This window comes from Dermochelys coriacea, chromosome 8 (assembly GCF_009764565.3).
Source record: "Dermochelys coriacea isolate rDerCor1 chromosome 8, rDerCor1.pri.v4, whole genome shotgun sequence".
NCBI lineage: Eukaryota > Metazoa > Chordata > Testudines > Dermochelyidae > Dermochelys > Dermochelys coriacea.
The window spans coordinates 1427465-1455097 of record NC_050075.1 but is presented as its reverse complement, the minus strand read 5'-3'; the positions used below and the strand labels follow the sequence as shown (position 1 = coordinate 1455097).

The following is a 27633-nucleotide window of genomic DNA, read 5'->3' as shown; positions in this document are numbered from 1 at the left end:
TGCTGCAGGGGCCCAGCGGCTCCTTGTGAGTGTAGGGTCACCCCCCTCCACTCATGGACAGGGCCTGAATGTGCCCGGAGTGCCAATCTGCCCACCCCCCTGGCAACCCTGGCACTGCCAGTTGCACGGCCCTACTCAGGGAGCCCTGGGAGTCAAAGCTGGATGGCAGGGCAGTGGGGCAGCTGCTGAGCACCCGGCAGGGTGGGAGGAGCTGGGGCGACCAGGCAGCAGGGCCCCAGCACGACAGAGATGTGGGGCGGATCCCCCTGAGTCCAATGTGGGGAGTAGCGGGAGCTCCTAATGCCCCAGCTGGTAGCACCAAGGAGCCACCCCTGCCTAGGGCTCCCCCCAGCTCCCAGCAGAGTCCACGGGCCTGCTACTGCACCCTGCCCCACAGCATTGGAGAGGAGGGGCTCAAGGAAGCAGGAAGGGGAGAGCTGGTTTGTAACCCACTAATTGCAGTTAATGATTGATCAGTCCAACTACAGCAGGAGCCAAAGGTCTGTTGTGGTCTCAGAGCTGAGGTGCCAGCAGGGAGCAGGGCAGCATCCCCCAGCGAGCCCCACAGTGCAGGTAGGAGGCACAGGGCAGGGCCACGCTTGAGGTCCTGCTAGCAGCAGGGTCGTGCGCTGCGATGGGGGAGCCGAGACGGCTGGGCTGGGCCTGGTGACGTCACAAAGCAGCACCCCGGGAAGCAGGGATGCAGGGGTCCGTGGGGCCCGGGACAGGATTGCTCCCTGCTGTGGATTCTGCAGGGTGCTCTCTAGGCCCGAGCGACAGGCGCCCACCCTTCCCAGGGGGACAGCCTGGTGGGCCCCGCACAGAGTCTGGATCTTCAGCGTGATTCCTCTCTGCTGTCATCCCACCCTACACTCACCACCAGCCAGGCCCCTGGGAGCCCCTCGTAAGCCCCCCGCAGACAGAGCTCTCCAGGGTGGCTGGGTGTGTCCTCCCCATCGTATGCTCCCACCCTGCGTGAGCAGCTGGGGCTGGAGATCATCACCCTGCGGGAGGGGCAGCAGGAGCCTCTGGGCGTGGTGGGGCCGGTGCTTGGACTGACTTGGAGTGGAGCTCCAGGACACAGGGGCTAAGATCTCCTCTCACCCGCCTCCTCCACGGGCTCAAATGTCCCAGCCTGGGACTGAGGGCAGGATCGGGCCCTGGCCTCCTTGCTCTGGGGGATGGACTCGCTCGCCCCAGCGCCGTGAATGCCGCCTGGGATCCCGGAGGCGCAGGGTGTGCATTGGAAACCCAGCTGTCTTGGGGTCCCCCACATCCACTGCCCTGCCCACTCCAGGTACCCTCCCCTGGCCACACTCTGCCCCTGCTAGCAGGACCCATCCAGGTGCACACGGCTCTGGGGCTCTGGTGTGTGAACTGCTGGGAGGTAGCGGGGGGGGTCATGTCCCAGGAGCTCCAGTTCAGCCCTTGCGGCCAGGAGATGCTGTTCCAGGAGGGGCAAGAGGAGCGGGGAGCCTCTCGCTGAAGCTCTGTGTTCCCCCTCCCGATGTGCCAGCAGGTCCCCTTGGCAAGATGGCCTGGCTCCCACTGCTGCTGCTGCCCTTGCTCTTGGTGGCGGGTAAGGATTTCACTCCCTGGCTGGCGGGAGGGGGGCATGGCACGCGTGGGGGGGCGAGGACGGAGTGGGCTGGGCAGTGAGGGTCAGGTTCTCCAGGGCAGGTGCCTCCCCCTGCAGCAGGCAACCTAGGAGACCCAGAGCAGCTGCCAGCACTGGGAACTGAGTGCCCTCCTCTGGGCAAGGGGCCAAGCAGTAACCCCCAAGGACCCAGCCTGGAGTCTGGGTACCTCCTGGCGTCCCAGTGGCCTGGGGAGCAGCTCAAAGCCAGCTGCTCAGGGAGAGCCATGCCAGGGGCTGGGCTGACACCCCCTGGGCGGGCAATACCCTGGCAGCAGGGCAAGGGGAGCTCTGAACAGCTCAACGCAGGGGTTAACGCTGGGCCAACGTCTCCCTTGCAGTCTCAGGGAACACGGCCCCGAGGTTCAACATGAGCATCGTCTCTGTGCCCGAGGACCTGCCCGTGGGTGAGTGCGGTGTGGAGGCGGGGGGACCAGGCCGGGGTGATGCAAAGAACCAGTCACAGGGTTCAGGCCAGACAGCACCATGGATGCCCAGGCTGAGCTCCTGACAGCCCCACCCGCTCCCTGTACGGCACCCAGTCTCCTGCTTGGCCCCCGGTGGGCTGTCAGGAGATGGAGAACCTACCCCTGCCCAGGGTGAATCACCCGCACTGGGGACAGCTGCCTTCTGTCTCATTGGAACAAGTCAGGGTTCCTGGTGCTACGCCCCAGCTTTGGAACAGCCTCTGGAGGACCCCTGCAGTGTGCCAGAGCCCCAAGGGGGCTCACACTTCCTCCAGGGTGGGCCCCACAGCCTCACCGCCACCTCGGATTGAACCTCGGCTCCAGCCCGCCGGCTTCCCCGGGAGCTCTGCCCAGCGAGTCCAGCTGAGCCAGACGCCGCCGGGAGAGACGTGTCCCCTCCGCGGGGCAATGCCCCTCGCCCAGCATTTGCAGCGACACTCACCCAGCGCTGGGGTTGGGCAGGCAGCGGGCACAGCACAGGGAGTCCTTAGGGGAGCCCAGAGAGAGGCAGGTGAGAGCACGGCCGAGCCTGGCCAGCCCAGAACCCAGGGAACCCCATGGGCCGGGGCTGTGTCTCTCCCTCTGACCTGCCTGGTCAGATCCCCGGTGAGAGCCCAGGCTTCTCCCAGCAGCCAACTCTTATCTCCCCTCTGCCCCCCCACCTTCCACTCTTTCCCCATCGCCCCCACGTGTTTGTTCTCCATCTGGGATCTGTGCCCAGCTTCCCTGCTGGGGGAGGGGGACCCATCTTCCTGTGGGGCGCGGGGCGCGAGGGGTCAGTATCTTGGCGACTGGGTTTACCATTGTCTTCTTGGATGCTCCATTGATATGGGGTCGGCCTTTTCAATGCCCCACCCTGGCTCAGACAGCAGGAGACATGCCCACCTATGTCTCTTAGCCTCCCTGAGAGCAAACTGTCCTCCTTTCCCCCCCCCGACCCCGCCCGAAGCCATGCACAGTATATGGGAAACTGAGGCACACACAGGATTCATAAAACTTGACAGAAAATTCCCACTTCATCTGGCTTCAGCTTCCCATCACTGGATCTTGCACAGCCTTTCTCTGCTTGATCCAAGAGCCCTTTGGGACCCGGGATTTTCTCCCTGGGAAGGGCCTTACAGCCTGCACTGATCTCTCCAGCTCCGCTTTGATGAGCTGCCGGGCTGAGAGGAGCTTCTGGTCAGAGCTGGGGCTACAGCAGGTGGCCCTCGCAGGCCCCAGCTCTGCTCCAGCCAAGACATCTCTCCCTCCCCCCGCAGGAGCCAGTGCCTTCTGGCTGACGGCTGTGGACGCCGATGGCGACCAGTTACGCTATGGCATGAGCGGGAAGGACGCCTTCTATTTCTCCGTCAACACCATGACGGGCGAGGTGCTGCTGGCGGCCTCTCTGGACCGTGAGGTGAGGGGGGGAACTGGGGGCTGCTGGGCACGGAGATAATAGAGACCAGAGCCAGGGCAGTGGGCGATGCTCAGGGGCCATTGCAGCCCCTCTGCCCTTGTGCAGCCCAGGTGGCACCAGGCCCGCTCCCTGAAGCCCCTCTCTCAGGCAGGGCCAGGCAGCAGACACAGATGGGGCCTGGCACTCTCGGATCCACGGGGGAGAAGGCGTCCTTGGCAGGCCCTTGGCAGCGGCACCAGGAGTCTCCCCAGGGAGGGGCAGCTCCCCGGTGGAGCTCCAAGCCATTCCCCAGCCTCTGCCCTCTGAGCAGGGTGCTGGAGGGAGCCCCAGAGCAGCTCCCCTGGGGAGCACTGGGATGGGGGCAGGGGCTGGCAGGGGCTGGGATGCTGATGCTGCAGCCCCTCCACAGCAAAGGGAGCAGACGTGAAAGGAGTCCCAGACTGGGGTAGCTGGGGGCTGTAGGTTGGGAGTGAGGGGCACTGCTGTTCCCCCCATGTTTGCAGGGAGGGGACCTCTGGGGAGTGCAGCTCGCTTTGGTCCCAATGAGCTGCCTTGGGAGGCGTTGAAGTGAAATATGGGGCGAGTCAATGGGAGCGGGGAAGGGGGGCGAGAGGGGGCTGGGCATCCCTTGACCAAAGCACCCCCCCTTATGTTTCCTTCCAGGAGAAAGCCAAACTCAGCGTCACCATCACAGTGACAGACCAGATCAACACCGAGGTGAGGGAGCGGGCAGGGGGCTGGCAGGGGCCATGCCTGGGGGGGACAGGGGCAGGGCGGGGGCCTGGTAGGGGCCGTGCCTGGAGGCAGTGGGGCAGCAGGTATGCGGGTGGGCACATGGGGCGTAGCAGGTTATGCACCCATGGGCGGGTGCGTTGTGCTGGCAGCTCTTTGGGGACAGAAGTGGCAGCAGCTGGTCTGGATGGGTCTCGTCCAGCCCTGGCATAAGCCAGTGATTCCTGGTGGCATCTGCGGGGGCTGGTTGGATCCACGCTGTGCCTGGAGCCTGAGACACGGCGTCCCTGGCGCAGCACCCGTCGCGGCTGGGCCCCTGGGGAGCTGGCCCTGAGCTGGCACCTCTGCTCCTGCAGGTCTCCGGGAAGCTGACCATCATTGTGGAGGACCGGAACGACAACCCCCCCATCTTCCAGAAGCAGCCCTATATTACCGACCTCTCAGAGGTACCGAGCCCAGCCAGGCCTTCCCTGACCCTCGCTGCAGCCCCGCAGCCTCTCCACGCGTCCCGGCTCCACTCCCCCCCCGGCCGGGCAGCCTCCCGTGGGGCAGTGCAGCAGAGCCTGGCCCTGCTTTTCCTCAGCCACCCGGCCTCCCATGGGACAGAGCCACAGCTCTTGGAGCCAGCGCCCCCCCCGCAGGAGCCAGCCCCTGCCCCGAGGAGCCAGCGCCTGCCCCAAGGAGCCAGCACACCTGGCACTGGCTGCCCCATGCCAGCCAGAATAGGATGGGCAGCCGCTCTCCTCTGCAGGGAGAGGTGCCAGCAGGCAGCCTGGCATGGCGCCTGGCATGGTGATGGAGCAGTGCATGCTAGGAGAGACCTGCGGGCTCACTGGGCTGGCGACCTCAGGGCGAAGTGAGGACAGTGGGACCCTCGTGCACTGGCGTCAGGCCAGACACCTTGGCCGCACCGGGGCTGCCCCGGGGCCGGCAGGGCTGCCAGCGCACTCCAAATGGGGAGCTCCTGAGCCAGTCTGGGGGGGCTGTCACTGACCCGTCTCCCCGGGTCGGGCACAGCGGGGGGCGCGTAGCACACGCTGATTGGCAGGGGCATTCGCCTGGGAATTCGTAGGGAAACACCAGGGCTGCAGTACGCGGGGCGATGGGTCCCCAGCGTCTAGGGTTCCCCCAGATGTGCCAGCTCTGGGCACAGCACCCTGATCCCCTGGGTGGTGCATCCAGCCCCAGAGCTGCTGCTGCGAGTGACCCCGCTCTGTCCGCTGGGAGTGCCCAGGGCTGTGCGCCAACTTCCTGGCTGCCAGGTGCTGCCCCGGACCTACAGGCCCCTCCCAGGCCAGTCCCACCCATGTCCTGTGTTTCAGACCCGGCCGATAGGCAGCACCATCTACAGAGTGCTGGCCACGGACGCCGACTCGGGCAACGCCGGCAGGGTGCGGTATGAGATCAAGTCGGTGAGTGCCGGGGCCGGGGAGCCGGTTTTGCGGGGCCCAGGGAGGGTGGGCTGGTTTTGCGGCCGGGGACCCCTGCGGCTGGTGGCTGATAACAGCCTGCTGCAGGCTGGGTGGGGGTGCCCAAGGCTCCTCCTGGGGAGGGCTGGCCTCAGGAGCTGCGTGGGGGGTCCCTCTGTGAGCTGGAACGTGAGCCCCCCATGCCCAAGGAGAGGGCAAGAGCGGCTCCCCACTCCTCCAGCCCCAGGCACTTGAGTGGGGCGAGGGGGGCAGGGACAGGACCCTGCTTGTGGCTGCCCAGCGTGGGGTGGGTCTCAGAGAGGAACAAGGGTCTGGCCCGAGGCCTCTCCCCAGGGAGACGCTGCCCAGCAGATGTGACAACCAGCCTCGCACTCGCCACCCGCCCCGTCCTCGGGCAGCAGCGGGGCCTGGCACCCTCCAGCGCGGATGTCTGCCCCGGTCCGCCAGCCCCCAGGCCAGGTCCAGGCTGCTCTGGCAACCCACACCAGTGAGACTCACCAGCCGGGCACTGCCAACTCCGCCGGCAGCCGCTGGAGAGCAGCATCGTACCATGCTGGCCTCCAGCCACGTGTGGGGGGCAGCTGGTGCAAGAGAGCAGGTGTCCTGTGGGGGGCTGAGAGAAGGGGCATGTGTGGAGTGCAGGGGATGGGGGGCAGCAGCCTGCGGTGCAGACTCGGGGGCGTGAAGGGGATTCTGGGAGCCATGCTGCTAGGGGCAGGGCTGGGGAGGGGCTATGGCTGGAGTGGGTGTGGGGGACCTACGGCTGGAAGGGGGAGCCTATGGCTGGAGGGGTTGTGGGGGGCTACGGCTGGAGGGGGTGCAGGGGTTATGGCTGGAAGGACTGGAGGGGGCTATGGCTGGAGGAGGTGTGGGGGGCTACGGCTGGAGGGGGTGCGGGGGTTATGGCTGGAAGGACTGGAGGGAGCTATGGCTGGAGGAGGTGTGGGGAGCCTACGGCTGGAGGGGGTGTGGGGGTTATGGCTGGAGGGGGTGCGGGGCAGGGCTCCCACTGAGGAACTATGCAGCGCCCTGGAAAGCCCAGGAGTGTGGGGAACACGTGGGTTAGCTCTGCCCCAGCCCCGCCTCGGCCGGGGGCAGGCAGCTGGCACTCACTGCCTGGCAGGGGCTGTTGGCGGAGCTTGGGGGCAGCCGGGAGCTGCTGGGAACAGCACGGGGTGCCGGGGGCTCCGGCTGGCTGCTCCCTGGTGACCGCGGCAGGGCGTGGGCTCTCTGTGGACAAGGAGCGACTCCCCTCCTTTCGAGGGTCCCCCGTCTCCGTCCCTCCCTCGGTGAGTCCCACGGCTTTCTGTGGTGGGGGGGGGCGTTAAAATGCAGCTCCCGGTGCAGTGTCATCTCAGGCTCACACACGGCCACTCTCCTGCTCCCCCTCCCCCAGGTGACCCCCGACGACGCCAAGAATCACCGGCTGTTCTACATCCTGCAGAACGGGACGGTCGTGCTGAACGGTTCCCTGAGCTACAACAACCAGAGCACCTACTACCAGCTCCAGATCAAGGCCACGGTGGGCCAGCCCGGGGCAGGGGTACGGGGGAGGGGGCACTGGGATCTCACAGAGTCTCTGCTGCCCAGGACGGCGGGGCCAGCCGTGCGGGGGCTGGAGAGAATGGGGGGATGCAGGGTGGCAGGGGGCACAGAGGGGCTGGAAGGAATGGGGGGATGCAGGGTGGCAGGGATAAGGGGGGGCTGGAGGGAATGGGTGGCGCAGGGTGACAGGGGACACGGGGGGCTGGAGGGAATGGGAGGCACAGGGTGGCAGGGGGCATGGGGGGGCTGGAGGGAATGGGGGGCGCAGGGTGCACAGAGGGGCTGGAAGGAATAGGGGGGATGCAGGGTGGCAGGGGACACGGGGGGCTGGAGGGAATGGGAAGCACAGGGTGGCAGGGGACACGGGGGGGCTGGAGGGAAAGGGAGGCGCAGGGTGGCAGAGGACACGGGGGGGCTGGAGGGAAAGGGTGGCGCAGGGTGGCAGTGGGCACAGAGGGACTGGAAGGAATAGGGGGATGCAGGGTGGCAGGGGACACAGGGGGGCTGGAGGGAATGGGGGGTGCAGGGTGGCAGGGGACATGGGGGGGCTGCGGGCGCTGGGATCTCACAGGGTCTCTGCTCCCCAGGACAGCGTGGGCTGCGTGGAGAACTGCACCTATCTGAGCTCCGTCGCCTACCTGTCTGTGAACGTGGTGGACAAGCCGGACCTGGCCCCGCAGTTCCTGAACGAGCCCTACGTGGGGTCGGTGCCCGAGAACTGCCCCCTGGTAAGGGGCGCCTGCTGCCTGTACCGCCCCAAGGCCCTCCCCTCTGGCCAGAGCCTGGGCGCTCCTGACATCACCGTGTGTTGCCACGGAGCAGAGTGAGGTCAGGGGGTCCCACGGCTGGAGCGGGCTGCACACCCAGAGCCCCCCTTGAGGCTGCCCTTGACTGGCAGGTGTCAGCGATTCTTGTCTGCCCTAGGCAGGCGGGGCCCATGGAGACTACAGCCCCCATCATGCCTTGGGCCCGAGCATGCTGTGGGGAGCAGGGGGTGTCTGCCATGGGCTACAAGGCGGGGCAGGGGCCTGGGGTCTCACGCTGGCCCCCTTGGGGGTGCTCCCAGTGGGTGGGTCCTGTGCTGAGCAGGGACACCCTGAAACCCCCATTCGATGCCCTGGGTCCCAGGGAGGGAGAGGCTGAGACCCGCTCTCCGGTACGATCCAGCCCTGTGCCCCGAGCCAGGAACCTGCCCCGCCGAGCACAGCCTGGCTGTGGGAAGGGGGTGAGCTGGGCAGAGGAGGATGGTGGTAGCAAAGCCGGTATGGGGTGCTGCAGCGGGCCGTGCCCTCACCAGGCTTCTCGTTCCAGGGGACCACGGTGCTGACCGTGTCCGCCATCGACAGAGACAAGGGAGTGAACTACGCCCTCAACTACAGCCTCCCAAGTGAGTGATGCTGAGGGGCAGGAAGTGGGGCAGGCCGGTGGCATGGGGGACTCCCTTCAGCTCCCTCCCCGGAGTGCTCATGCCAACATGTGTGGGAATTTTGGGTGCATGGGGGGAGTTGGGGCACTGGGGCAGTCACCCCAAGAGGCTGTGTTTGGGGGGGCAGGTTGGGGGGGCTGGGACAGTCACCCAAGGGGCTGAGGTGGGGGGCAAGTTGGGGGGGCTAGGGCAGTCACTCTGAGGGCTGAGGTGGGGGGCAGGTTGGGGGGGCTGGGGCAGTCACTCTGAGGGGCTGAGGTGGGGGGCAGGTTGAGGGGGCTGGGGCAGTCACTCTGAGGGGCTGAGGTGGGGGGCAGGTTGGGGAGCTGGGGCAGTCACTCCGAGGGGCTGAGTTTGGGGTGAGGGCAGGATGGCTGTTGGGGCATGAGCAGGGGCCCAGCCCTGTGCAGCAGCGAGGGGCCCCATCCCCTCTCCATGCCAGGGTCTGGGTGGCTCCTGAGCGGTGGGAGAGCCGCCATGCAGGGGCACTGGGGAGCTCAGGGCACATTCGCCTGGGGGCCTAGTTCAGCTGCACTCATAGGAATCACGGACCCAAGGGTGCAAAATCAGGCCAACCTACTCGTTTCCTGGGCTGGTGGCAGGGGAGGCCCTGGCAGGAGAGGTGGGGGATTTGGAGACCCAGCGAACCTGCCCTGCAGCATCTCCTGCCCCCGGGCAGGGCCTAGCTTCCCGCTCTGGGGGTCACACCCCGGCATATGGGATAACAGCATCCCGCTCTCCATCACAGCAGGGGCAGCTCAGCCAAACCCCAGTGGCACTGGGACCCATGTGCCAGGTCATAAGTCCTGGAGGGGGGAGCCGTCTCTGCGGGCTGGGGGGACTCAAACCGGGCTGGGATCAGGGCTGCGGGGCCAGGGCGGCGGGTGCTGAGGCCCCCATGGACTCAGTGGGTGCCATGCCCCGGGGGAAGGTCCTTGAGTGCTGGGGCTGTGTCTCACAAGTGGCTCTGGCCAGTGTCCCATGCCGTCACCCGCTGGCTCTTCCCCATTCCCCAGCCCACATGGCCAGCGGGCACCCAGCCCCTCAGCTCTCCTCTGCCCTTGTCCTCAGATGCCAGCGTGCCGTTTGCCATCAACCTCGCCATGGGCACCATCACGGTGCGCAGCGCCCTGGACAGAGAGCAGCTGCCCAGCGAGGAGGTGCTGCTAGAGGTGCTGGTGAGTAGCAGGCAGCTGTGAGAGCCCTGCCCCCCCCCACCAACCCGTCCCCTCCCCTTCTCCCCAGTGCACCCCCGACCCATCCCCTCCCCCTCTCCGCCCCCCCCCCCGCTCCTCTCCCCTGTACCCCTGCCTGACCCGTCCCCTCCCGCTTCCCCTAGTGTCACGGAGTCCCCGGGCGATGCTCTGGAGCTGCTCCCCACGAAGCCAGGCAGGACTCTGGGGGAGTCTCCTCTCTGGGAGCAGCCTGTCTGCAGGACACACAGCTCCCCCGGCTCCCCCCTTCCTGGGTCTGACCTCGGAGCATTCAGCATCCTCTGCCCCTCCATGCGCTTCCCACAGCCAGTCCTCCCAGGCGGGGTCCTGGGGAAGCCAGAGGATCCTGCCCCCCAACTCCGCAGTCAGACGTGACTCTCAGCCAGCCAGTAAAACAGAAGGTTTATTAGACGACAGGAACATGGTCTAACACAGAGCTTGTAGGTGCAGAGAACATGACCCCTCAGCTGGGTCCATTTTGGGGGGCAGTGAGCCAGACAACCCCATCTGCACTTCACTCCATGTCCCCAGCCAGCCCCAAACTGAAACTCTCTCCAGCCCCCTCCTCTGGGCTTTGTCCCTTTCCCGGGCCAGGAGGGCACCGGATCCCTTTATTCTCCAACCCTGTAGCTCTCACCTTGCAGGGGGGAAGGGCCCAGGCCATCAGGTGCCAGGAAACAGGGTGTCGGCCATTCTCTGTGTCCAGACCCCTGAACCCACCTGCCCTCTAGGGCTCTGCAACGATCATACACCCTTATCCCACCCCCTACATACTTAAGAACTACGTAGGGGAAACTGAGGCACCCCCACAATATTCAGAGGAAACATTAAGAACAATCCTGCTTTGTCACACCTGGTGCCCCTGGCCTCCCATCTGATCCTTCCTCCTCTGGTACCCCTGGCCCCCAGCCTGACCCGTCCCCCCCAGTGCCCTTGGCCCTCCACCTGACCCATCTCTGCCAGTGTCCCGGCCCCTACCTGATGCATCCCATCCTCCCTTCCCCCAATCCCTCACCCCTCTGCTGCCCCCACCTGACCCGTCCCTTCTCCCTAGTGCCCTTGCCCCCCCCGCCTAACCCATCCCATCCTCCCTTCCCCCGACCCCTCATCCCTCTGCTGGCCCGGCCTGACCTGGCCCGTCCTCTCCACCCCCAGGTGCAGGAGGAGAAGCTGGACATCTACGGGCAGGTGGCTCAGGCCAGTGCCACGGTGACCGTCCAGGTGACCGATGTCAACGACAACACGCCCCAGTTCTACGAGTGTGAGCTCCCCGCCTGCGACTTCACTGCCAGCCCCCAGAGCAGCTTCAGGGGTTCCCTCGAGGAGCATTCCTCCACCAGGGTGCCCGTGGGTGGCCTCCGCATTGTGGCCCACGACCCTGACAAGGTGGGCGCTGCTGGGCTGCCCCCTGCACCGGGCATCCTCCACCTTGTGCAGTGGGATTGAGGGGCATCGGCCAGGCTCGTAGAGCTGGGACTGGGGGTCAGGATCGGGCCACTAGCAGGGCTGGGGTCAGGATTGGGGGGATCAGCAGGGCTGGGATAGCGGGAACTGGGGGTCAGGATTGGGGCCCCCAGCAGGGCTGGGGTCAGGATCCAGAGGATTGAGGGGATTGGTAGGGCTGGGGTCAGGATCGGGGGGATCAGCAGGGCTGGGATAGCAGGGACTGGGGCTCAGGATCGGGGCCATCGGCAGGGCTGGGGGTCAGAATCAGGGGGATCGGCAGGGCTGGGGTCAGGATCGGGAGGATCAAGGGGATCGGCAGGGCTGGGGTCAGGATCGGGGGGATTGAGGGGATCGGCAGGGCTGGGGTCAGGATTGGGGGGATCGGCAGGGCTGGGGGTCAGGATTGGGAGAATTGAGGGGATCGGTAGGGCTGGGGAAGTGGGGGCACAGGTCAGGATCGGGACCAGTGCACCACCCAGTTGCTGCCCCGTGGGGTCTGGCCGGTGTGGAGCAGGCCCCCAGCTGCCGGGTTTCTCGCCCTCCTCTCTCCCGGGCAGGGCTCCAATGGCACCTTTGAGCTGCGGCTGCAGGGCCCAGACGCCACCTCCTTCTCCGTCTCGCCCACGAGGCTCACGGGCACGGGGACGGTGCAGGTCCTGGTGAAGGACCCCAGCACCGTGGATTATGAGCGTGTTCATGTGATGACCGTGGAGGTGAGAGCCCCGGAGGGTGCAAGGGGACAGGCCCCGGAGCCAGGCTGGGCCAGCGTTGGGCCCAGCCAGCTACCGGTCCAGGGGGCAGACCGTCTCCAGCGTGCCAGGGGAGCTGCGTCCCGTGGGGCTGGGGAGGTGGGGAGGTGCCACCCCACTCCCTCGGGGCTTCCCGATGATCCTCATTCGACCAAACTGCCATCCCGCCTGGGCTCTGAGCCTGGCATCAACCGGCCTGGTTCCGAGCCCAGAGCCCCAGGGGGCCGGGACCTGCCATCCCCGCTCCTTGGGTCGGGCGGGCACCCAGCGTGGGCAGGGCATCTCCAGCCTCATGCACTGAGCTCAGTGCCAGGCAGCCCCAAGGATGGCTCATGGGGTCAGCAGGGTGAGGGGTGGGGATGGGGCAGATGTGGTCCCTTCCACTGAGTATAGGGGGTGCTCAGCAGGTTTGCGGGGGGACGCAGTCCCTTCCCCAGGGAGGGGGGCCCGGTGGGTTTGGGGGGGACACGGCCCCTTCCCCAGGGTGGGGGGCTCAGCAGGCTTGGAGGGGACGCAGCTCCTTCTCCAGTGTAGGGGGGCTCAGCCGGTTTGGGAGTGATGCGGTCCCTTCCCTGGGGAAGGGGGGCTCGGTGGGTTTGGGGGTGACGTGGTCCCTTCCCTGTACCACAGATCATTGCCAATGACACCAGAAACCCCGGGAACTGCTGCTCCATTGCCACAGTGACCATCCAGCTGCTTGACATCAACGACCACGGCCCCAAGTTCGGGCAGAGCATGTACCGGCTGCAAGTGCTGGAGAACAGCCCGATGGGCACTGTCATCTCCAGCAACATCACGGTGAGGGAGCCTGCGGGGGCAGTGGCACTCAGGGGCACCCCCGGGCGGCGGGGTTGGGGCAGGCACTGGGGGCTCTTGCTGGGGTCCAGCCCCCCTGATGGCCCCCCAGGGGCTGGGCCCTGCTGCTGCTGTGATCAATGGGCCCTTCTGGCTTTTGCAGGCCACTGACCCAGACAGCGCCGACTTTGGCAGGATCACCTACAGGCTGCTGCCCGAGACCATGTACGTACCCTGCCGTGCCTCTCACTGCCATGGGGAGGTCCTGGCCAGTCTCCAGAGGGGCTGGTGGGACTGTGCCTGGCGGTCTCCAGGGACCACGCCTGCCTCCGGCCTGCCGTGCCGAGATCGGACGGGTCTGTCTGTCCATCCGTCCCACTGGGGTTGCCAACTTTCTAATCACACAAAACCAAACGCCCTAGCCCCTCCACTTCCCCAAGGCCCTGCCCCGCTCACTACATTCCCCTTCCCTCGGTGGCTCGCTCTCCCCAAACCCTCGCTCACTTTCACAGGGCTGGGGCAGGGGATTGGGGTGCGGGAGGGAGCTCTAAGCCGGGGTAGAGGGTTGGAAGGGGGGTGTGGGCTCTAACTGGGGGTGGGGGCTCCAGGGTGGGGCCAGAAATGAGGGGTTCAAAGTGCTAGAGGGGGCTCTAAGTTGGGGCAGGGGGTTGAGGTGCATGTGGGTGATGACTCTGGCTGGGGGTGCAGGCTCTGGGGTGGGGCTGGGGATGAGGGATTTGGGGTGCAGGGGGGGCTCCAGGCTGGGGGTGGGGCAGAGGGGTTCAGGGTGTGGGAGGGGGCTCAGGGATGGGGCAGAGGGTTAGGGCTTGGGGTGGGGGCATGGGCTTATCTCTGGCAGCTCCTGGTCAGCGGTGCAGCGGGGTAAGGCAGGCTGCCTGCCTATCCTGGCACCGCGCTGCACCCCAGAAGCAGCCAGCAGGTCCGGCTCCTAGGTGAAGTCACAGCAGGTGGCTCTGCGCGCGGCTCTCGCCCGCAGGCACCGCCCCCGCAGCTCCCATTGGCTGCGATTCCTGGCCAATGTGAGTGCGGAGCCGGTGCTTAGGGTGGGGGCAGCGTGCGGAGCCCTGTGGCCCTCCCCGCCTAGGAGCTGGACCCGCTTCCGGGGTACAGCGTGGGGCCAGGACAGGTAGGGTCTAGCCTGGCTTACCCTGCAGCACCACTGACTGGACGTTTAACGGCCCGGTCGGCGGTGCTGGCCAGACCTGCCAGGGTCCCTCTTTGAGCGCGTGTTCTGGTCGAAAACCAGACACCTGGTCACCCTGTGTCCCGCAGCCTGGACATCTTTGCGGTGAACGCCAGCAGCGGGGAGGTGCTGGTGCACAACGGCAGCTTGCTGGACCGCGAGACCCGCTCGGTCTATTACGCCACCCTGCAGGCAGTGGACGGGGGGAACATGACGGGCTCCACCTATCTCGAGATCACCCTGCAGGACGCCAATGACAACGCCCCGGTCGTCAGCGGTTCCTACAACGTCTTCGTCAACGAGGGGCAGGAGAACATCAGCGTCCAGATCCAGGTGGCGCTGAGCCCTGGGGGCTGATGCCCTTGCCCCACTTCTCCAGGGGACCAGCCGGCCCTTGGCACCTTCCAGCTGGCCCCTTCAGCTGGGCCGTCTAATGAGGTTCCTTTAACCAGTGCTGGGGCTTTCCAGGGGCTGTGGGGAGCCCCTGCCCGCTCTTGCCCGCAGCACTGCCTGCCCGCTGGAGGCCAAGGGTCAGGGCTCCCTGGCTCCGTAACGATGCCAGGGCGGGGTGGGCAGGATGGTGACAGGTTCCCAGGCATGAGGCACCGTGAGCTGCTGGGCTTGTGGGGTGGGCGGGGGGAGCTCTGTGATGGGGGGCCCTGATACCTTCGGCGGCTTCGTTTCCAGGCCTTTGACAACGATGAGCCCGGCACCAACAACAGCCGCCTGCACTTCCAGCTGGAACCCGGGGCCTTCAGCGCCAACTTCACCATCGACCCTGCCACGGGGGTGCTGCGCAGCCTGGCGCCGCTGGACCGCGAGGCCTTGGAACGGGCACTGCAGGGGAAGGTGGTGGTGACCGTGCGGGTGCATGACCTGGGTGTGCCACAGCTCAGCTCCCTTGTCAACGTCACCATCACCGTGGAGGTAACCGGGCCCCGGCGGGGCTCCTGGCTGTGCGGGGAGGGATGAGGGTGCAGTGCTGGGGGGTGCCAGGCTGGGGTGGGCAGGGACCCTGGCTGTTCTGGTGGTGGGGCAGGCTGGGGTGGGTAGGGACCCTGGCTGTGCTGGGGGTGGGGGAGGCTAGGGGAGGTAGGGACCCTGGCTGTGCTGGGTCAGGGGGGCCATGCTGGGGTGGGCAGGGACCCTGGCTGTGCTGGGTCAGGGGGGCCAGGCTGGGTGGCTGAGGATTCTGGCTGGGCTGGGCTGGAGTGCAGAGGGCTTCTGTCCCGAATCTTTCTCCTGGGGCAGGGGAGCAGTGAGAATATTCCTGGTGCCCGTGCTGGGCAGGAAGCTGTGCTCCCCCTTCCCAGCCCCAGGGCTGAGTGCGGGCACACGTCTGCCGCCTCCACGTCTGGTCTGCCCCTCGCCCAGCTGGGCACCGTGCAGGGCCCAGAATAGTGGCCTGTGTTTCTCTCCACAGGACGTGAACGACAACGCGCCTGTGTTCCTCAACGAGCCCTATGTGTTCTCTGTGCCGGAGGGCCGGGCAGGTAAGGGGGCCACCTGGCCGGGGGCGGAGTTGTGGGGCGCATTGAATCCCAGCAACAGGCCAGTGGGGTCTGGGCAGGGCTGACTGAGTGCAGAGGCATGGGGAACTGTCAGTCCAGTGGCGGGGTGGGGAGACGTGGGGGGCGGACAGGGGGCCGTGTGGGGCACGGGCAGTTCAGCGGCAGGGCAGGGGGCAGCGTGGGCGCGGGCCGTCCAGCGGTGGGGCAGGGGTGGGCAGGGGGCAGCTTGGGCGCGGGCCGTCCAGCGGCGGGGCAGGGGGCAGCGTGGGCGCGGGCCATCCAGTGGCGGGGCAGGGGTGGACAGGGGGCAGCGTGGGCGCGGGCTGTCCAGCAGCGGGGCAGGGGGCAGCATGGGCGCGGGCCGTCCAGCAGCGGGGCAGGGGGCAGCGTGGGCGCGGGCCATCCAGTGGCGGGGCAGGGGGTAGCATGGGCGCGGGCCGTCCAGCGGTGGGGCAGGGGTGGACAGGGGGCAGCGTGGGCGCGGGCTGTCCAGCGGCGGGGCAGGGGCGGGCAGGGGGCAGCGTGGGTGCGGGCCGTCCAGCGGCGGGGCAGGGGCGGGCAGGGGGCAGCGTGGGTGCGGGCCGTCCAGCGGCGGGGCAGGGGGCAGCGTGGGCGCGGGCCGTCCAGCGGCGGGGCAGGGGCGGCGCTCACCGGTTTCCCCATCCCCAGGCACCTTCGTGGGCAGCGTGGAGGCGGGGGACGCAGACCAGACCGAGGTCCATCACCGAATCTCCTTCCAGTTGGGCAGCTCCAGCGGCTCCAGCAGCTTCCTGGTCCGCTCCATCCGCCTGGCCCCGGGGCACTACCAGGGCAACCTGTCCCTGGACCCGGACGTGGCGCTGGACTATGACCGGCTCAGTCCGGCTCACTTCAACCTGACGGTGCAGGCGGAGAACACGGGCACCGGCGATGCCCTCAACGTGGTGCCCACCACGGTGTACGTGCAGGTGCTGGACGTGAACGACGAGCCGCCCACCCTGGAGGCAGCCTCACTGCGGGACGTGAGCGTGGCCGAGGATGCCCAGCCGGGGCTGCTCACCACACTGCAGGCCTCCGACCTGGACACCAACCACTCCCTGCACTTCCAGGAGCTGGGCCTGGCCTGTTACAAGGGCGCGGGGAGCGCGGGCCACGTGTGCCAGGACTGGTTCTACCTGGCGCCCAATGGCTCCGTGTTCCTCAACAGTTCGCAGATCGACTACGAGGTGTGCGACCTGGTGACCATCACCCTGCGTGTGGAGGACACGCGCACCGAGGAGGGCAACCCCTACAGCGACAACGGTGGGGTTGGCCCTGCGACCTCGCCTCCCACTGCCGCCCGCACGACACTGGCTGCCCCGGCCTCTCCCAGCAGGGGTGCCGTGGGGAGTGGGGCGGGGTGCTGGCTGGGGGGGGTGATCCCGAATACTCTGGCCCCAGCCTTTCCCAGCAGGGGGCACTGTGGGAGGGGGGCGGGAGCCAGCTGTGCGGGGTGGTCCAGGCTGCCCTGGCCCCAGCAGCAGGGATTGGTGCATATGGAGAGAGGAAGGTTTTGAAGGTCCTATGGGGAGGGGCTGGGAGACGGGCCCGGTGCCTGGGGGAGCGGGGGGGGCACTGCAGAGACCCCTGATCTGTGACGGGGGCTCTCGCTTCCGTGTCCTTCGCAGCAACGCTGAGGATCCTGATCAGTGACGTGAACGACAACAACCCGGAGTTCCTGCGTATCAACGACACCTTCGGTGAGCCTGGGGTGTGGAGCAGGATGCAGGTGCTGCCCTGATGCCCGGTTGTGCCCAGCTCAGGGCTGCCCAGGCAGCTTGGGGAGCGGGGTGGGCTCCAGCAGAGGGGCGGCTGCAGCTGCCAGCCTGCCGTGTGCCGTTGGGAGCCGAGCCGCACGCTGGTCGTGTCTGAGCCGTCTCCCCGTCTCCTTCGCAGTTGTGGTCCCTGAGGTCTCCCCCGTGGATCTGCCGGTGGCTGTGGTCAAGGTGAGCAGGCTGGGGTCCAGGGGAGCTGCCCTTGGGGGCATTGTGGGGGTGCAGCCCGGAGCAGGGGGCAGTGCAGGGGGGGCCATGACATGCCCGGTCTCCTGTTGCAGGCCAGGGACGCTGACACGGGGCCACGGGGAGCCATCACCTTCACCATCTCCAAAGTCCTGTTCCTCCAAGACAACGGGCCCAACCACACGCTCAGCAGCGTCTTCAAGGTGGCGACGACGGCCGAGGGGGATCTCTACGTCGGCAGCATCCAGTAACGCTGGGACGGGGGGCCAGCAGAGGGCCTGGCACAAGCGGCACTCGGCCTGGGGGTGGGATCCCTGCTAGCTGGGCCTGGAGGCAGTGGGGCAGGGAGAGAGCTGGGCCTGGGGGGCAGTGGGGCAGGGAGAGAGCTGGGTTGTGGGGGGCAGTGGGACAGGGGTAGCTGGGCGTGGGGGGCAGTGGGGCAGTGAGAGAGCTGGGTTGTGGGGGGCAGTGGGGCAGGGGTAGCTGGGCCTGGAGGCAGTGGGGCAGGGAGAGAGCTGAGTTGTGGGGGGCAGTGGGGCAGGGGTAGCTGGGACTGGGGGGCAGTGGGGCAGGGAGAGAGCTGTGTTGGGGGGAGCGTCTGACACCCTGCTGTCCTGACAGAGTTGCAAGCAACCTGGATGGGTCGTTAAAGGGCCGGTACCAGGTGACGGTGGAGGCCCAGGATGGTGGGACACAGTCGCTCAACTCCTCGGCTGTGCTGGACGTGAGTACGCTCCCAGCCACATCTCTGCGGCCAGCGCTGGGCACGGCACCGTGCCCACGCCCAGCCTGGCTCACCCACTGGCACTCTCCCCCCCCATCCCCCCTGCAGATCTTCACCGTGGACCAGAGCTACCGGGTCAGGCTGGTGTTCTCGACCTCTGTGAATGAAGTGCAGGACAACTTGGACAAGATCAAAGCGTGAGAGGGGCACGGGGCACAGACGGGGTGTGGCAGCCTGCAGGGCTGGGATGTCCTGCCCTGCGTCTGCCCAGTCACCTGGCTGGCCATTTGCACCTGCGCGCATGCAGATGACACAGCAGTGTGCCCCCCTGTGACAAAGGGAACCCTTGGTACCCAGGACCATGTGGCAGGCTCAGTGCCATCTCCCACACAGCCCTCCCTCCGCTAGTCCAGTGCCACCTTCTCATCAGCCCTGCTCTGCAGCTCCCCGCCCCCTTGCCGCGTGGGCCACGGGCCGCACCGGCGGGGACCTGAATGCCCAAGCCACCTGGTGCTGCTGGCCAGTGGAGAAAGCTCCCCGGGGCACCATGTGCCCAGGTGTGCTCCCACTCGGACCAGCTTTGACCCGTGACATTGGAGGGGAGAAACAGATGCACCTACCTGGCTCTGGCAAGTGGCACGTGTTTACCCACCCCCGGGCCTGTGAGTGGAGGGCTGCGGCAGCTAGACTGGGGCTCCCTGGGGCTGCGGGCATGGGGCACGGCCCATGTACCAGACTCCCTCCTGCTTGCTCCAGGGCTCTGACAGTGGTGACCAGGGCGACGGTCTACGTAGCAGTGATCCAGTCCGCGACGGATGCACCACAGTCCAGATCGTCCAGGTGCCCAAGGCGTGGGAAGGGGGCAGGGCACAGGCTGGGTGGGGGTGGTCAAGGCCGTGGGGCTGGGGCAGGATCCTGGGGGAGAGGTGGGGTGGCACAGGCTGATGGGGAGGGGGAGGTTGGTGGGGGTAGCTCTGGCAGGGGATGACGACAAGGCAGACAAAGGCCAGGTCCTTGGTGGCAGCTGGCCCTTGGTGGCGGCTGGCCCTGTGCCGTGTGTCTGCAGTTGGGATGTGCAGGGAGCCGGGACAGGGGCTAAAGCAGGGGCCAGGGGCCCCGGGTGTGGGATGGCACCGCTGGGCTGTGGCAGAGCCATACTCTGCGGTTGGCATCGACATGTTCTCGGCTCATATGATGGCCTCTCGCATCCTGCAGAGCCCAGGAGAAGTCCGTGATGGAGGCGTATTTTGTGTACAGCAACGGGACGGCCCTGGGGATGAACGAGCTCAGCATGTGAGTGTGGTTAGCTGGCAAGGGGTCAGGCAAAGGGCCGTCTGGGGGGACGCTGTGGGCAGGCATCTGGGGGGGTACCATGGGGGGACAGATAGAGGGCCGTCTGGGGGGGCGCCGTGGGGGGGCAGACAGAGGGCCGTCTGGGGGGGCACTGAGGGAAGGGGGCAGGGCAGAGGGCTGTCTGTGGGGGTGGTGTGGGCAGGAGCCTGGGGGCGCCGTGGGAGGGGGCCCAGGCAGAGGGCCATCTTGGGGGGCACTGTGGGTGGGGGGCTGTCATGGAGTCCCTGGGTGATGCTCTGGAACTGCTCCCCACAAAGCCAGGCAGGACTTTGGGGGAGTCTCCTCTCTGGGCGCAGATTGTCTGCAGGACACACAGCTCACCCGGCTCCCCCCTTCCTGGGTCTGACCTCGGAGCATCCAGCATCCTCTGCCCCCCCTGCGCTTCCCACAGCGAGTTCGCCCAGGCGGGGTCCTGGGGAAGCCAGAGGATCCTGCCCCCCAACTCCGCAGTCAGACGTGACTCTCAGCCAGCCAGTAAAACAGAAGGTTTATTAGACGACAGGAACATGGTCTAAACCAGAGCTTGTAGGGGCAGAGAACAGGACCCCTCAGCCAGGCCCATTTTGGGGGGCAGTGAGCCAGACAACCCCGTCTGCACTTCACTCCATGTCCCCAGCCAGCCCCAAACTGAAACTCTCTCCAGCCCCCCTCCTCTGGGTTTTGTCCCTCTCCCGGGCCAGGAGGGCACCGGATCCCTTTGTTCTCCAACCCTTTAGCTCTCACCTTGCAGGGGGGAAGGGCCCAGGCCATCAGGTGCCAGGAGACAGGGTGTCAACCATTTAGGTATCCTGGCCCTTTGCTCTGCAACAATTACACCCCCTTATCCCACCACCTAGAGACTTAAGAAATGCCTAGGGGAAACTGAGGCACCCCTACAGTATTCAGAGGAAAGATTAAGAACAGTCCCGCTTCGTCACAGGGGCTCAGGCAGAGGGTTGGCTGGGGGGCACCGTGGGTGGGGTACCCAAACAAAGGCCATCTGGGGCAGCACGAGTGGGGTTCATGTCTGGGTTGTGTCCCCAACAGACTGGTCCAGAACAACCAGCAGGCCCTGAGCGAGCTGATCCAGCTGGGACTGATCATTATCGTGAGTGTGGCGGAGAGACCCGGCTCTGGGGCAAAGCCCCGCTGCCTTGGCTGGTTGGGGAGGGTATCAGCGGGCCACCGGGGGAGCCAGCCGGGCTGGGGACATGCTGTCTCCTCTCGGAGGAAGGGCAGGGCAGGGAACCTACCCCCTTAGGGCCATGGCTGCTTGCCTGAAAGCAGCACCTCACATCAGCCAGCTCCTCGCTGGGTTTGGAGAGGGCACCGGGGCTGCGTGTCCCTAGGGGAGCCTGGCAACAGCCTGGGTCAGTTGGAGCTACCAGGGCCTGGGGCACTGCCCGGCAGGGAGGTTCCCGGGGGAAGGCTGAAGGCGGGGAGCAGCGAGAGGTTTGATGGCTGACCCCCCAGAGCAGACAGCCTGAGGGGGCTGATGGCAGGGGAGGCTATGTGTTGGACAGGACCGGGGGAACAGGGCTGGGGAGGAGGGATGCTCCACCGGGGAGGACGAGCTCCCAGCAGAGAGGTGGGGTCCGGCTGGGAGGAGTGGGGGTGCACTGTGCCGGAAGGGCTGGGATGGCTGACCTGGCAGTGGCATAGGACAGGGCTGGGGTGGAGGATGCTGGCACGTGGTGCATGCCATGTCGATGGGGTAAGGGCAGTGCCCCAGGGGGGAGGAAGGGGCTGGGATGGGTATTTGCACTGGGGTTTTGCAGTTAACTGACCCCAGGGAGCATATTACAGAGTCTGTGCAGCTGGCATGGATTCCTGGGGACGCTCAAGGAGGGAGGTGGAGGCGGGCACACTGCATGGCACCCCGGGCAGGACTGCCCTGTGACACAAGGGTCCCTCTAACGTAGCAACCCCCCAGCACCTCGGCAATGACCAGGCTGCTGGCTGGAGAGGGGCTGGATCCCCCTCTGGGGGATGCTGGAGTGGTACAGCCCATGCAGTGGGGGGTGACGTGTCTCTGTGCCCAGGGCCCCGGGACCGTGGTGGAGCCCAGTAAGGAGAACGAGCTGATTGGCATCATCGTGGGGCTGGCTGGGGGCCTAGTGCTGCTGCTTCTCATCATGACCCTGGCCTTGCTGGCCACCAGCCGGAGGTATGAGACCCCCACTCTTTCTGCTGCCCCTGCCCATGCATGTCCTCTGCCACTCCTGTGCCATCCTGTGCCATTGCCATACCAGCCAGTACTGCCCACCCTGTGCTAGGTGCCAACCTGTCCCCATGTCCCGCACCAGCCAGCACTGCCCTTTGCTCCACACCCCGTCACTCACCCCGCCCGCTCTTTGTTTTTGCAGCTACAGGAGGAAGCTGAAGGCCATGAAAGCGCTGAAGATGGCATCCACGCTGACAGCCAACATGGCACAGCAGGGGCCGGCCATCCCCGGGACAAACAAATACAACGCTGAGGGGTGAGCACGGGCCTTGGGCCGGCCCTGCAGGCATTCAGGAGTGGAGCTGAGTATGCCCCCAGAGCTGTCTGGGCACCCATCCTTGGGAGCTGGGGCTACAGCCTGGCTATAGGAGCTCCAAGAGGGTGGAGCAGGGATGTGACATGCCCCAGCACTGTGCCAGCTGGGGTGCCCACACAGAGGTCGCTGGGAAGCAAAGAGGGGGTGGCAGTGCCATGGGTATGTTTGCAGTGGATGTTCCTGGACCCAGAGCTGCTTCCTCCCCATGGGCTGCACCCAACTGGGCACTGAGGGCCACATGCCCAAAGGGCAAAGGCCCCCTGTGTGGCCCAACAGCATGTGAATGGCCTCTGGCTGTGTGTGCCCCATCAGTGCCCCGGCTGCACACCGCTCCACCCTGCTGTGTGCGGTGTCTGCCGATCCAAGCCCAGCGCCTCGGGGTGCGTCAGGCTTGGTGCTGGGCCACTGCGTATCAGTGGTGCTGTGGCTGCTGCAAGGTTGTTGCGTTGTGGCTGGGCATGGGTGTTGCTGTGTTGTGCTGGCTGTGGTTGTGTCATGGTTGTGGTGATTGTGGCTATGCTGGTGTGACAAAGTGGGACTCTTCTTAATGTTTCCTCTGAATAGTGTGGCGGTGCCTCAGTTTCCCCTAGGCAGTTCTTAAGTATCTAAGTGGTGGGATAAGGGTGGATGATCATTGCAGAGCCCTAGAGGGCAGGTGTGGGAAGGGGTCTGGACACAGAGAATGGCCGACACCCTGTTTCCTGGCAACTGATGGCCTGGGCCCTTCCCCCCTGCAAGGTGAGAGCTAAAGGGCTGGAGAACAAAGGAATCAGGTGACCTCCTGGCCCGGGAAAGGGACAAAGCCCAGAGGAGGGGGGGCTGGGGAGAGTTTCAGTTTGGGGCTGGCTGGGGACATGGAGTGAAGTGCAGATGGGGTCGTCTGGCTCACTGTCCCCCAAAATGGACCCAGCTGAGGGGTTCTGTTCTCTGCCCCTACAAGCTCTGTGTTAGACCATGTTCCTGTCGTCTAATAAACCTTCTGTTTTACTGGCTGGCTGAGAGTCACGTCTGACTGCAGAGTTGGGGTGCAGGACCCACTGGTTTCCCCAGGACCCTGCCTGGGCGGACTCGCTGTGGGAAGCGCAGGGGGGGCAGAGGATGCTGGATGCTCCGAGGTCAGACCCAGGAGGGGGGGAGCCGGGTGAGCTGTGTGTCCTGCAGACAGGCTGCTCCCAGAGAGGAGACTCCCCATAGTCCTGCCTGGCTTCATAGGGAACAGTTCCAGAGCGTCGCCCGGGGACCCCGTGACAGCTGGCTGTGGTTGTGGTGATTGTGTTGTTGTTGTGTTGTGCTGGCTGCGATTGTGTTGTGGTTATGGTGAGTGTGGCTGTGTGTTGTGTTGTTCTGGCTGTGGTTGTGTTGTAGTTGTGGTGACTGTGGCTGTGCTGTTGTGTTGTTCTGGCTTGGTTATGTCATGGTTGTGGTGAGTGTTCCTGTGTGTTGTTGTGTTGTGCTGGCTGTGGTTGTGTTGTGGTTGTGGTGAGTGTGATTGTGCTGTTGTTGTGTTGTGCTGGCTGTGGTTGTGGTGGGTGTGGCTGTGCTGTTGTGTTGTGCTGGCTGTGATTGTGTTGTGGTTGTGGTGAGTGTGGCTGTGTGCTGTTGTGTTGTGCTGGCTGTGGTTGTGTTGTGGTTGTGTTGAGTGTTGTGCTGTTGTTGTGTTGTGCTGGCTGTGATTGTGTTGTGGTTGTGGTGAGTGTGGCTGTGTGCTGTTGTGTTGTGCTGGCTGTGGTTGTTTTGTGGTTGTGGTGGGTGTGGCTGTGCTGTTGTGTTGTGCTGGCTGTGGTTGTGTCGTGGTTGTGCTGACTGTGGCTGTACCATTGTGTTGTGCTGGCTGTGAGTGTGGTGAGTGTGGCTGTGTTGTTGTTGTGTTGCTCACCCTGGCTGGTCTCTCCCCAGGGCTAACCCCGTGCTCAATCTCACGCTGGACCCCCCTGCGGACCTGGGCTTTGACGAGGACTCAGACGCCGATGATGCCAGGTGGGACGGGAACGCATCTTTGGGGGGCTGGGCTCTGGTGCCCTGGCCCCCATGGGGACAAGCCAGGGGAGCCCGCCCTGTGCCCTCGGTGTCCCCCCAGCCCTGCGAACGGGCGCTGTAACCGGACGGGCACTGCCCGGCCTGATGTCACCCTGGCTAATTTGTGCTGCTCCCTCGCCCACAGCCTGAACTCGCTGGACGAAAACATGGTCGAGAACCCGGCGGAGGGCAGCCCCGGGCCCCTGGCGCTGCAGGTGAGGCAGTGCCCTGCGTGGCAGCGCGTTCTGCCATGTGGGACGTCCGCTCTGGCTGTGCATTAGCTCTGCCTCCACCACGCTTGGTGCCCACCTGAGGGCAATGGCCACGGCAGCTCCCTGCTTTGGTGCCCACATTGGTTCCTGGCCTAGCGGCACTGTCGCTCTTTGCTGCAGGTGCACTTGGCACATCTGGGGGTGGAGGCTGAGGGGGAGGTGGGGATGGGAGCCTAGGAGTGGGGGGCAGCTGGCACCATGTGCAAACAGCTGCCGTGGGGGTCATTAACGGTGCCCAGCAGCCATTGGTGGAGCCAATGCTAGCCAGCTGACTAGAGAGGGCAGCCATGCTGGGGGGAGAGGCGGGGTACCCCTGGGGGCAGGCACTTCCATGCACTCAGAGCCTGGATCCCCACAGTGCAGCCGCTGAGGACGCCAACCAGACTGGCTCGTTGCTGGGGCCGTAGCCATGGGTCCAGCTGGCAGCTGGCATGGGCAGCTGGGTGGCACGGGGCAGTTCTGCTGGGTGCACTGTGGCCGCATGCCCTAAGGCATCCCTGTCACTCTCCTTCCCCAGCTGGGCCGGGCGGGGGCTCCGGCGCAGCTGGGCAGCTGTGAGGAGCCCCTGACGGCCGCCCTGCAGGCCCACCGCACGAATCTGGCTAGCAAGCCGGCTCAGCAACCGGGAGACCCCAACAGGACCTTCACCTTCAGTAACCCCTCCCTGGACACCACAGACCTGTGAGAGCCCCCGGCTGGCGCTGCGGAGGAGCAGCCACAGTGCAGCGGGACTTGCGTGGCACCTCCCAGTGCAGAGCTGGAGCTACCTGCTGGCTCTGTAATGGCCCCGTCCCTGCCAATAAAGTTGCCCAGCCTGGGGCCGGCAGTCCCCCTTCCCATGTGTGTGTAGGGGGGCCCCCACACAGCGCCACAGGACTGTCTGAATCCCCTCAGCCTGGCTCAGTGGGGTCTGGGCCCCTTGTTTGCATGGCTGGCAGCTCTTAGCAGGGCTGTGAGGAGCAGGACTTTGGGAAGCAGGGCAGGGCTGTGGGGCAGGGGCTGTGCAGGGCAGGGCCATGGGGCCAGCGTGGGCAGTGGTGGCATTGGGGTATGTGCAGCTGCCTCTCCCTGCTAGAGACAGTACCTGGGGGTCAGCCTGGGGCAAGGGAGGATGAGGCACAGGCCAGAAGCAGAAGCCTGCTGGGCCCTGGCTTGGGGCATCTTCCTGGGCTGTGGTACAGCATGGAGTGACTGGGGTGAGAAGGGGGCAGCCCTGGCATATGCTGGGCCGGCTCTTCCCTCTGCGCTTGGCACAGCCTGATACCGGGCCCAGGCCTATGTGGCCCCCTGTGGCGCTCAGACATTGCAGCCCATGTCCCTGCCACAACCGCAGGGCTCCCCAGTGCCATTTCCGGCACAGAGGCCGGGTAGCCCGATTGCTGCCCTACTCCCCCACTTCACACTGCAGGGAAAGGGCTGCTGAGGGAGGAGGGAGAGGCACACAGGAGTGCCCACTGGGGCTGGGCGTGGCAGGGCTCACAGGGGTGTGCACTGGGGTGAGGGCACACAGAGCGGGCACACTGGGGCTGGGCATGCAGGGGGTGTGCGGTCACACAGGCCTGGCCAAGGGGCGCACAGGGGGCCCTGGGCAGTTTGCAAAGCCAGCTAAGAGACTTTCCAGTGTCAGCCAAACGGCCCTGCCCATGAGCTGCACCCCAGGGAGGCGGGAAGTGTTTCTCCCAGAGGCTGCTGGGGACGAGGCAACCCCAAGCCAAGCTTTGCCCTCTGGAGCAGTGCCCAACGCTCCCCAGCCGCAGGAAAGACAGAGCCCCCCTGTGGGGAAGGAAGCCCCCAGAGCAGATTTTCCAGGTTTTATTACCCAACATCCAAGTTCACAAGTTTTACCCAAAAAAACAAGGAAAAAGAAGTAAATGGCAAAGTCCCGGCAGCTGCATGGTCTGGTTCAGTCCTTGTGATCGGTGCACCACGCCAACGCCTCTGGATCTGCAGGCAGATTGTGGGGACCCCCCCCCAGCGCTGGGAGTGCACATCCCCCCTCCCCTCTAGCTCTGTGAGGGGGCTGTTATGCCAGGTGTGTGTCATACACCTGCCCACGTGGCTGCAAGGCCCTCAGGGATGAGTGGGTTGTGTTCTGCCGAGGGGGGCACAGGTCAGGCGTGGGACTGGGTGCAATGGCCCAGTGCCTGTGTGCCACCGGCACTGGCTCCCTTCCAGCTGGCTGAGACACCACAGAGCAGGTGGCACAGTGTGCCTGCTCCCTTGGCAGGGGGCCTTAACAGGAGCCAAGAGCTTTGAGAGTCCCTTGTGCCAGGCACAGCCCATGGGCTGCCACTGAAGGCCCCTGCCCATGGCATGATGAGCAATGCCAGGCCATGGCATAGGCTGGAGGCAGCAGGACAGCGAGGGCAGGCGGGGGAGGGAGGGCACATGGCTGGCAAGGGCTGGGGGAAGGCACCCGGCATGGCTTGGGCCAGCTCCGTGGCTTGGGCCAGCTCCGTCCCATGCTCCCCACACCTCTGACCCCCTCCAGTGCCCCACTGCCAGCTCTGCCATCACCTAACCACCCTGTGCTGCCCCCCCAGCAGGGCCATGAGGCACCTGTGCTCCGGCCACGTGAGGTGCAGGGAGGCAATGTCTGCTCCCCCCTTTCCACTTGGGATGAGTTATGTGCTCATAACGGGGTGGACACTGCCCCGAGCGGCTGCGCCTGGCAGCATGGGGACAAGCCTGGATCACTGAGAGCTGGGGCACCATGGGGCACGTCAGGGCCCAGGGGGGCATCCCCCTCCCCCCGCCAGCTGTTTGAGCCAATGCTGTAGCCAGTGGGAGCTACAATTTGCCTCTCCCCAGCCAATCAGGACTGTTCTGTGGGGATCAGGTGCTTCCTCACTGCCTGGGAATCCTGTACGCTGATTGGCCAAAAAGGTGCACTTCAGCCCAGTGAGTGATCCCTGCGTGCTGATTGGCTGAAGAGGCAGGAAAGTGATGGGCTCTCTACTTGGCTCCCCATGGGGGGCACAGGGCTCCTCCTCCCCCTCCCCGCGCCGGAGCCCAAGGGCCCAGATGGGTCCTCGTGCACATGGGACACACCCATTACCGGGGCAGGGGCAGGCCAGGGGATCCTGCCGGGGGACTGGCCTGGAAAGTCACGTGATTGACACTGATCTTCCATTGCTACCACCTGGCTTTGCAGCATGGCCTGGGCAGCGCTGGTGGGGGCACCTCGGGCACAGGGGCCTCCGTGCTGGGCTATGG

General features: G+C 65.9%; 1 protein-coding gene across 2 annotated transcripts; it reads left to right on the top strand.

The window, feature by feature from the left end:
- Positions 1 to 471: 471 nt before the first annotated feature.
- Positions 472 to 25261, top strand: CDHR2 (cadherin related family member 2). Of its 2 annotated transcripts, none has more exons than XM_043520567.1 (32): positions 472 to 573; positions 1520 to 1579; positions 1978 to 2043; positions 3363 to 3502; positions 4166 to 4219; positions 4591 to 4680; positions 5557 to 5646; positions 7061 to 7186; positions 7797 to 7937; positions 8521 to 8596; positions 9707 to 9813; positions 11005 to 11235; positions 11853 to 12008; positions 12675 to 12842; positions 13003 to 13064; positions 14133 to 14376; positions 14731 to 14970; positions 15467 to 15536; positions 16224 to 16835; positions 17201 to 17272; positions 17469 to 17518; positions 17629 to 17780; positions 18155 to 18257; positions 18366 to 18454; positions 19014 to 19097; positions 19473 to 19550; positions 20637 to 20697; positions 21632 to 21756; positions 21956 to 22069; positions 24026 to 24106; positions 24291 to 24360; positions 24935 to 25261. In XM_043520567.1, exons 2-32 carry the CDS (start codon positions 1534 to 1536, stop codon positions 25100 to 25102), a joined length of 3966 nt encoding a protein of 1321 aa, XP_043376502.1. In that variant the 5' UTR covers positions 472 to 573; positions 1520 to 1533; the 3' UTR covers positions 25103 to 25261. The 2 variants fall into 2 exon arrangements, with proteins under 2 accessions (XP_043376502.1, XP_043376503.1); XM_043520568.1 differs by having other exon boundaries at positions 499 to 573; positions 1517 to 1579.
- The last annotated feature ends 2372 nt before the right edge of the window (positions 25262 to 27633 follow it).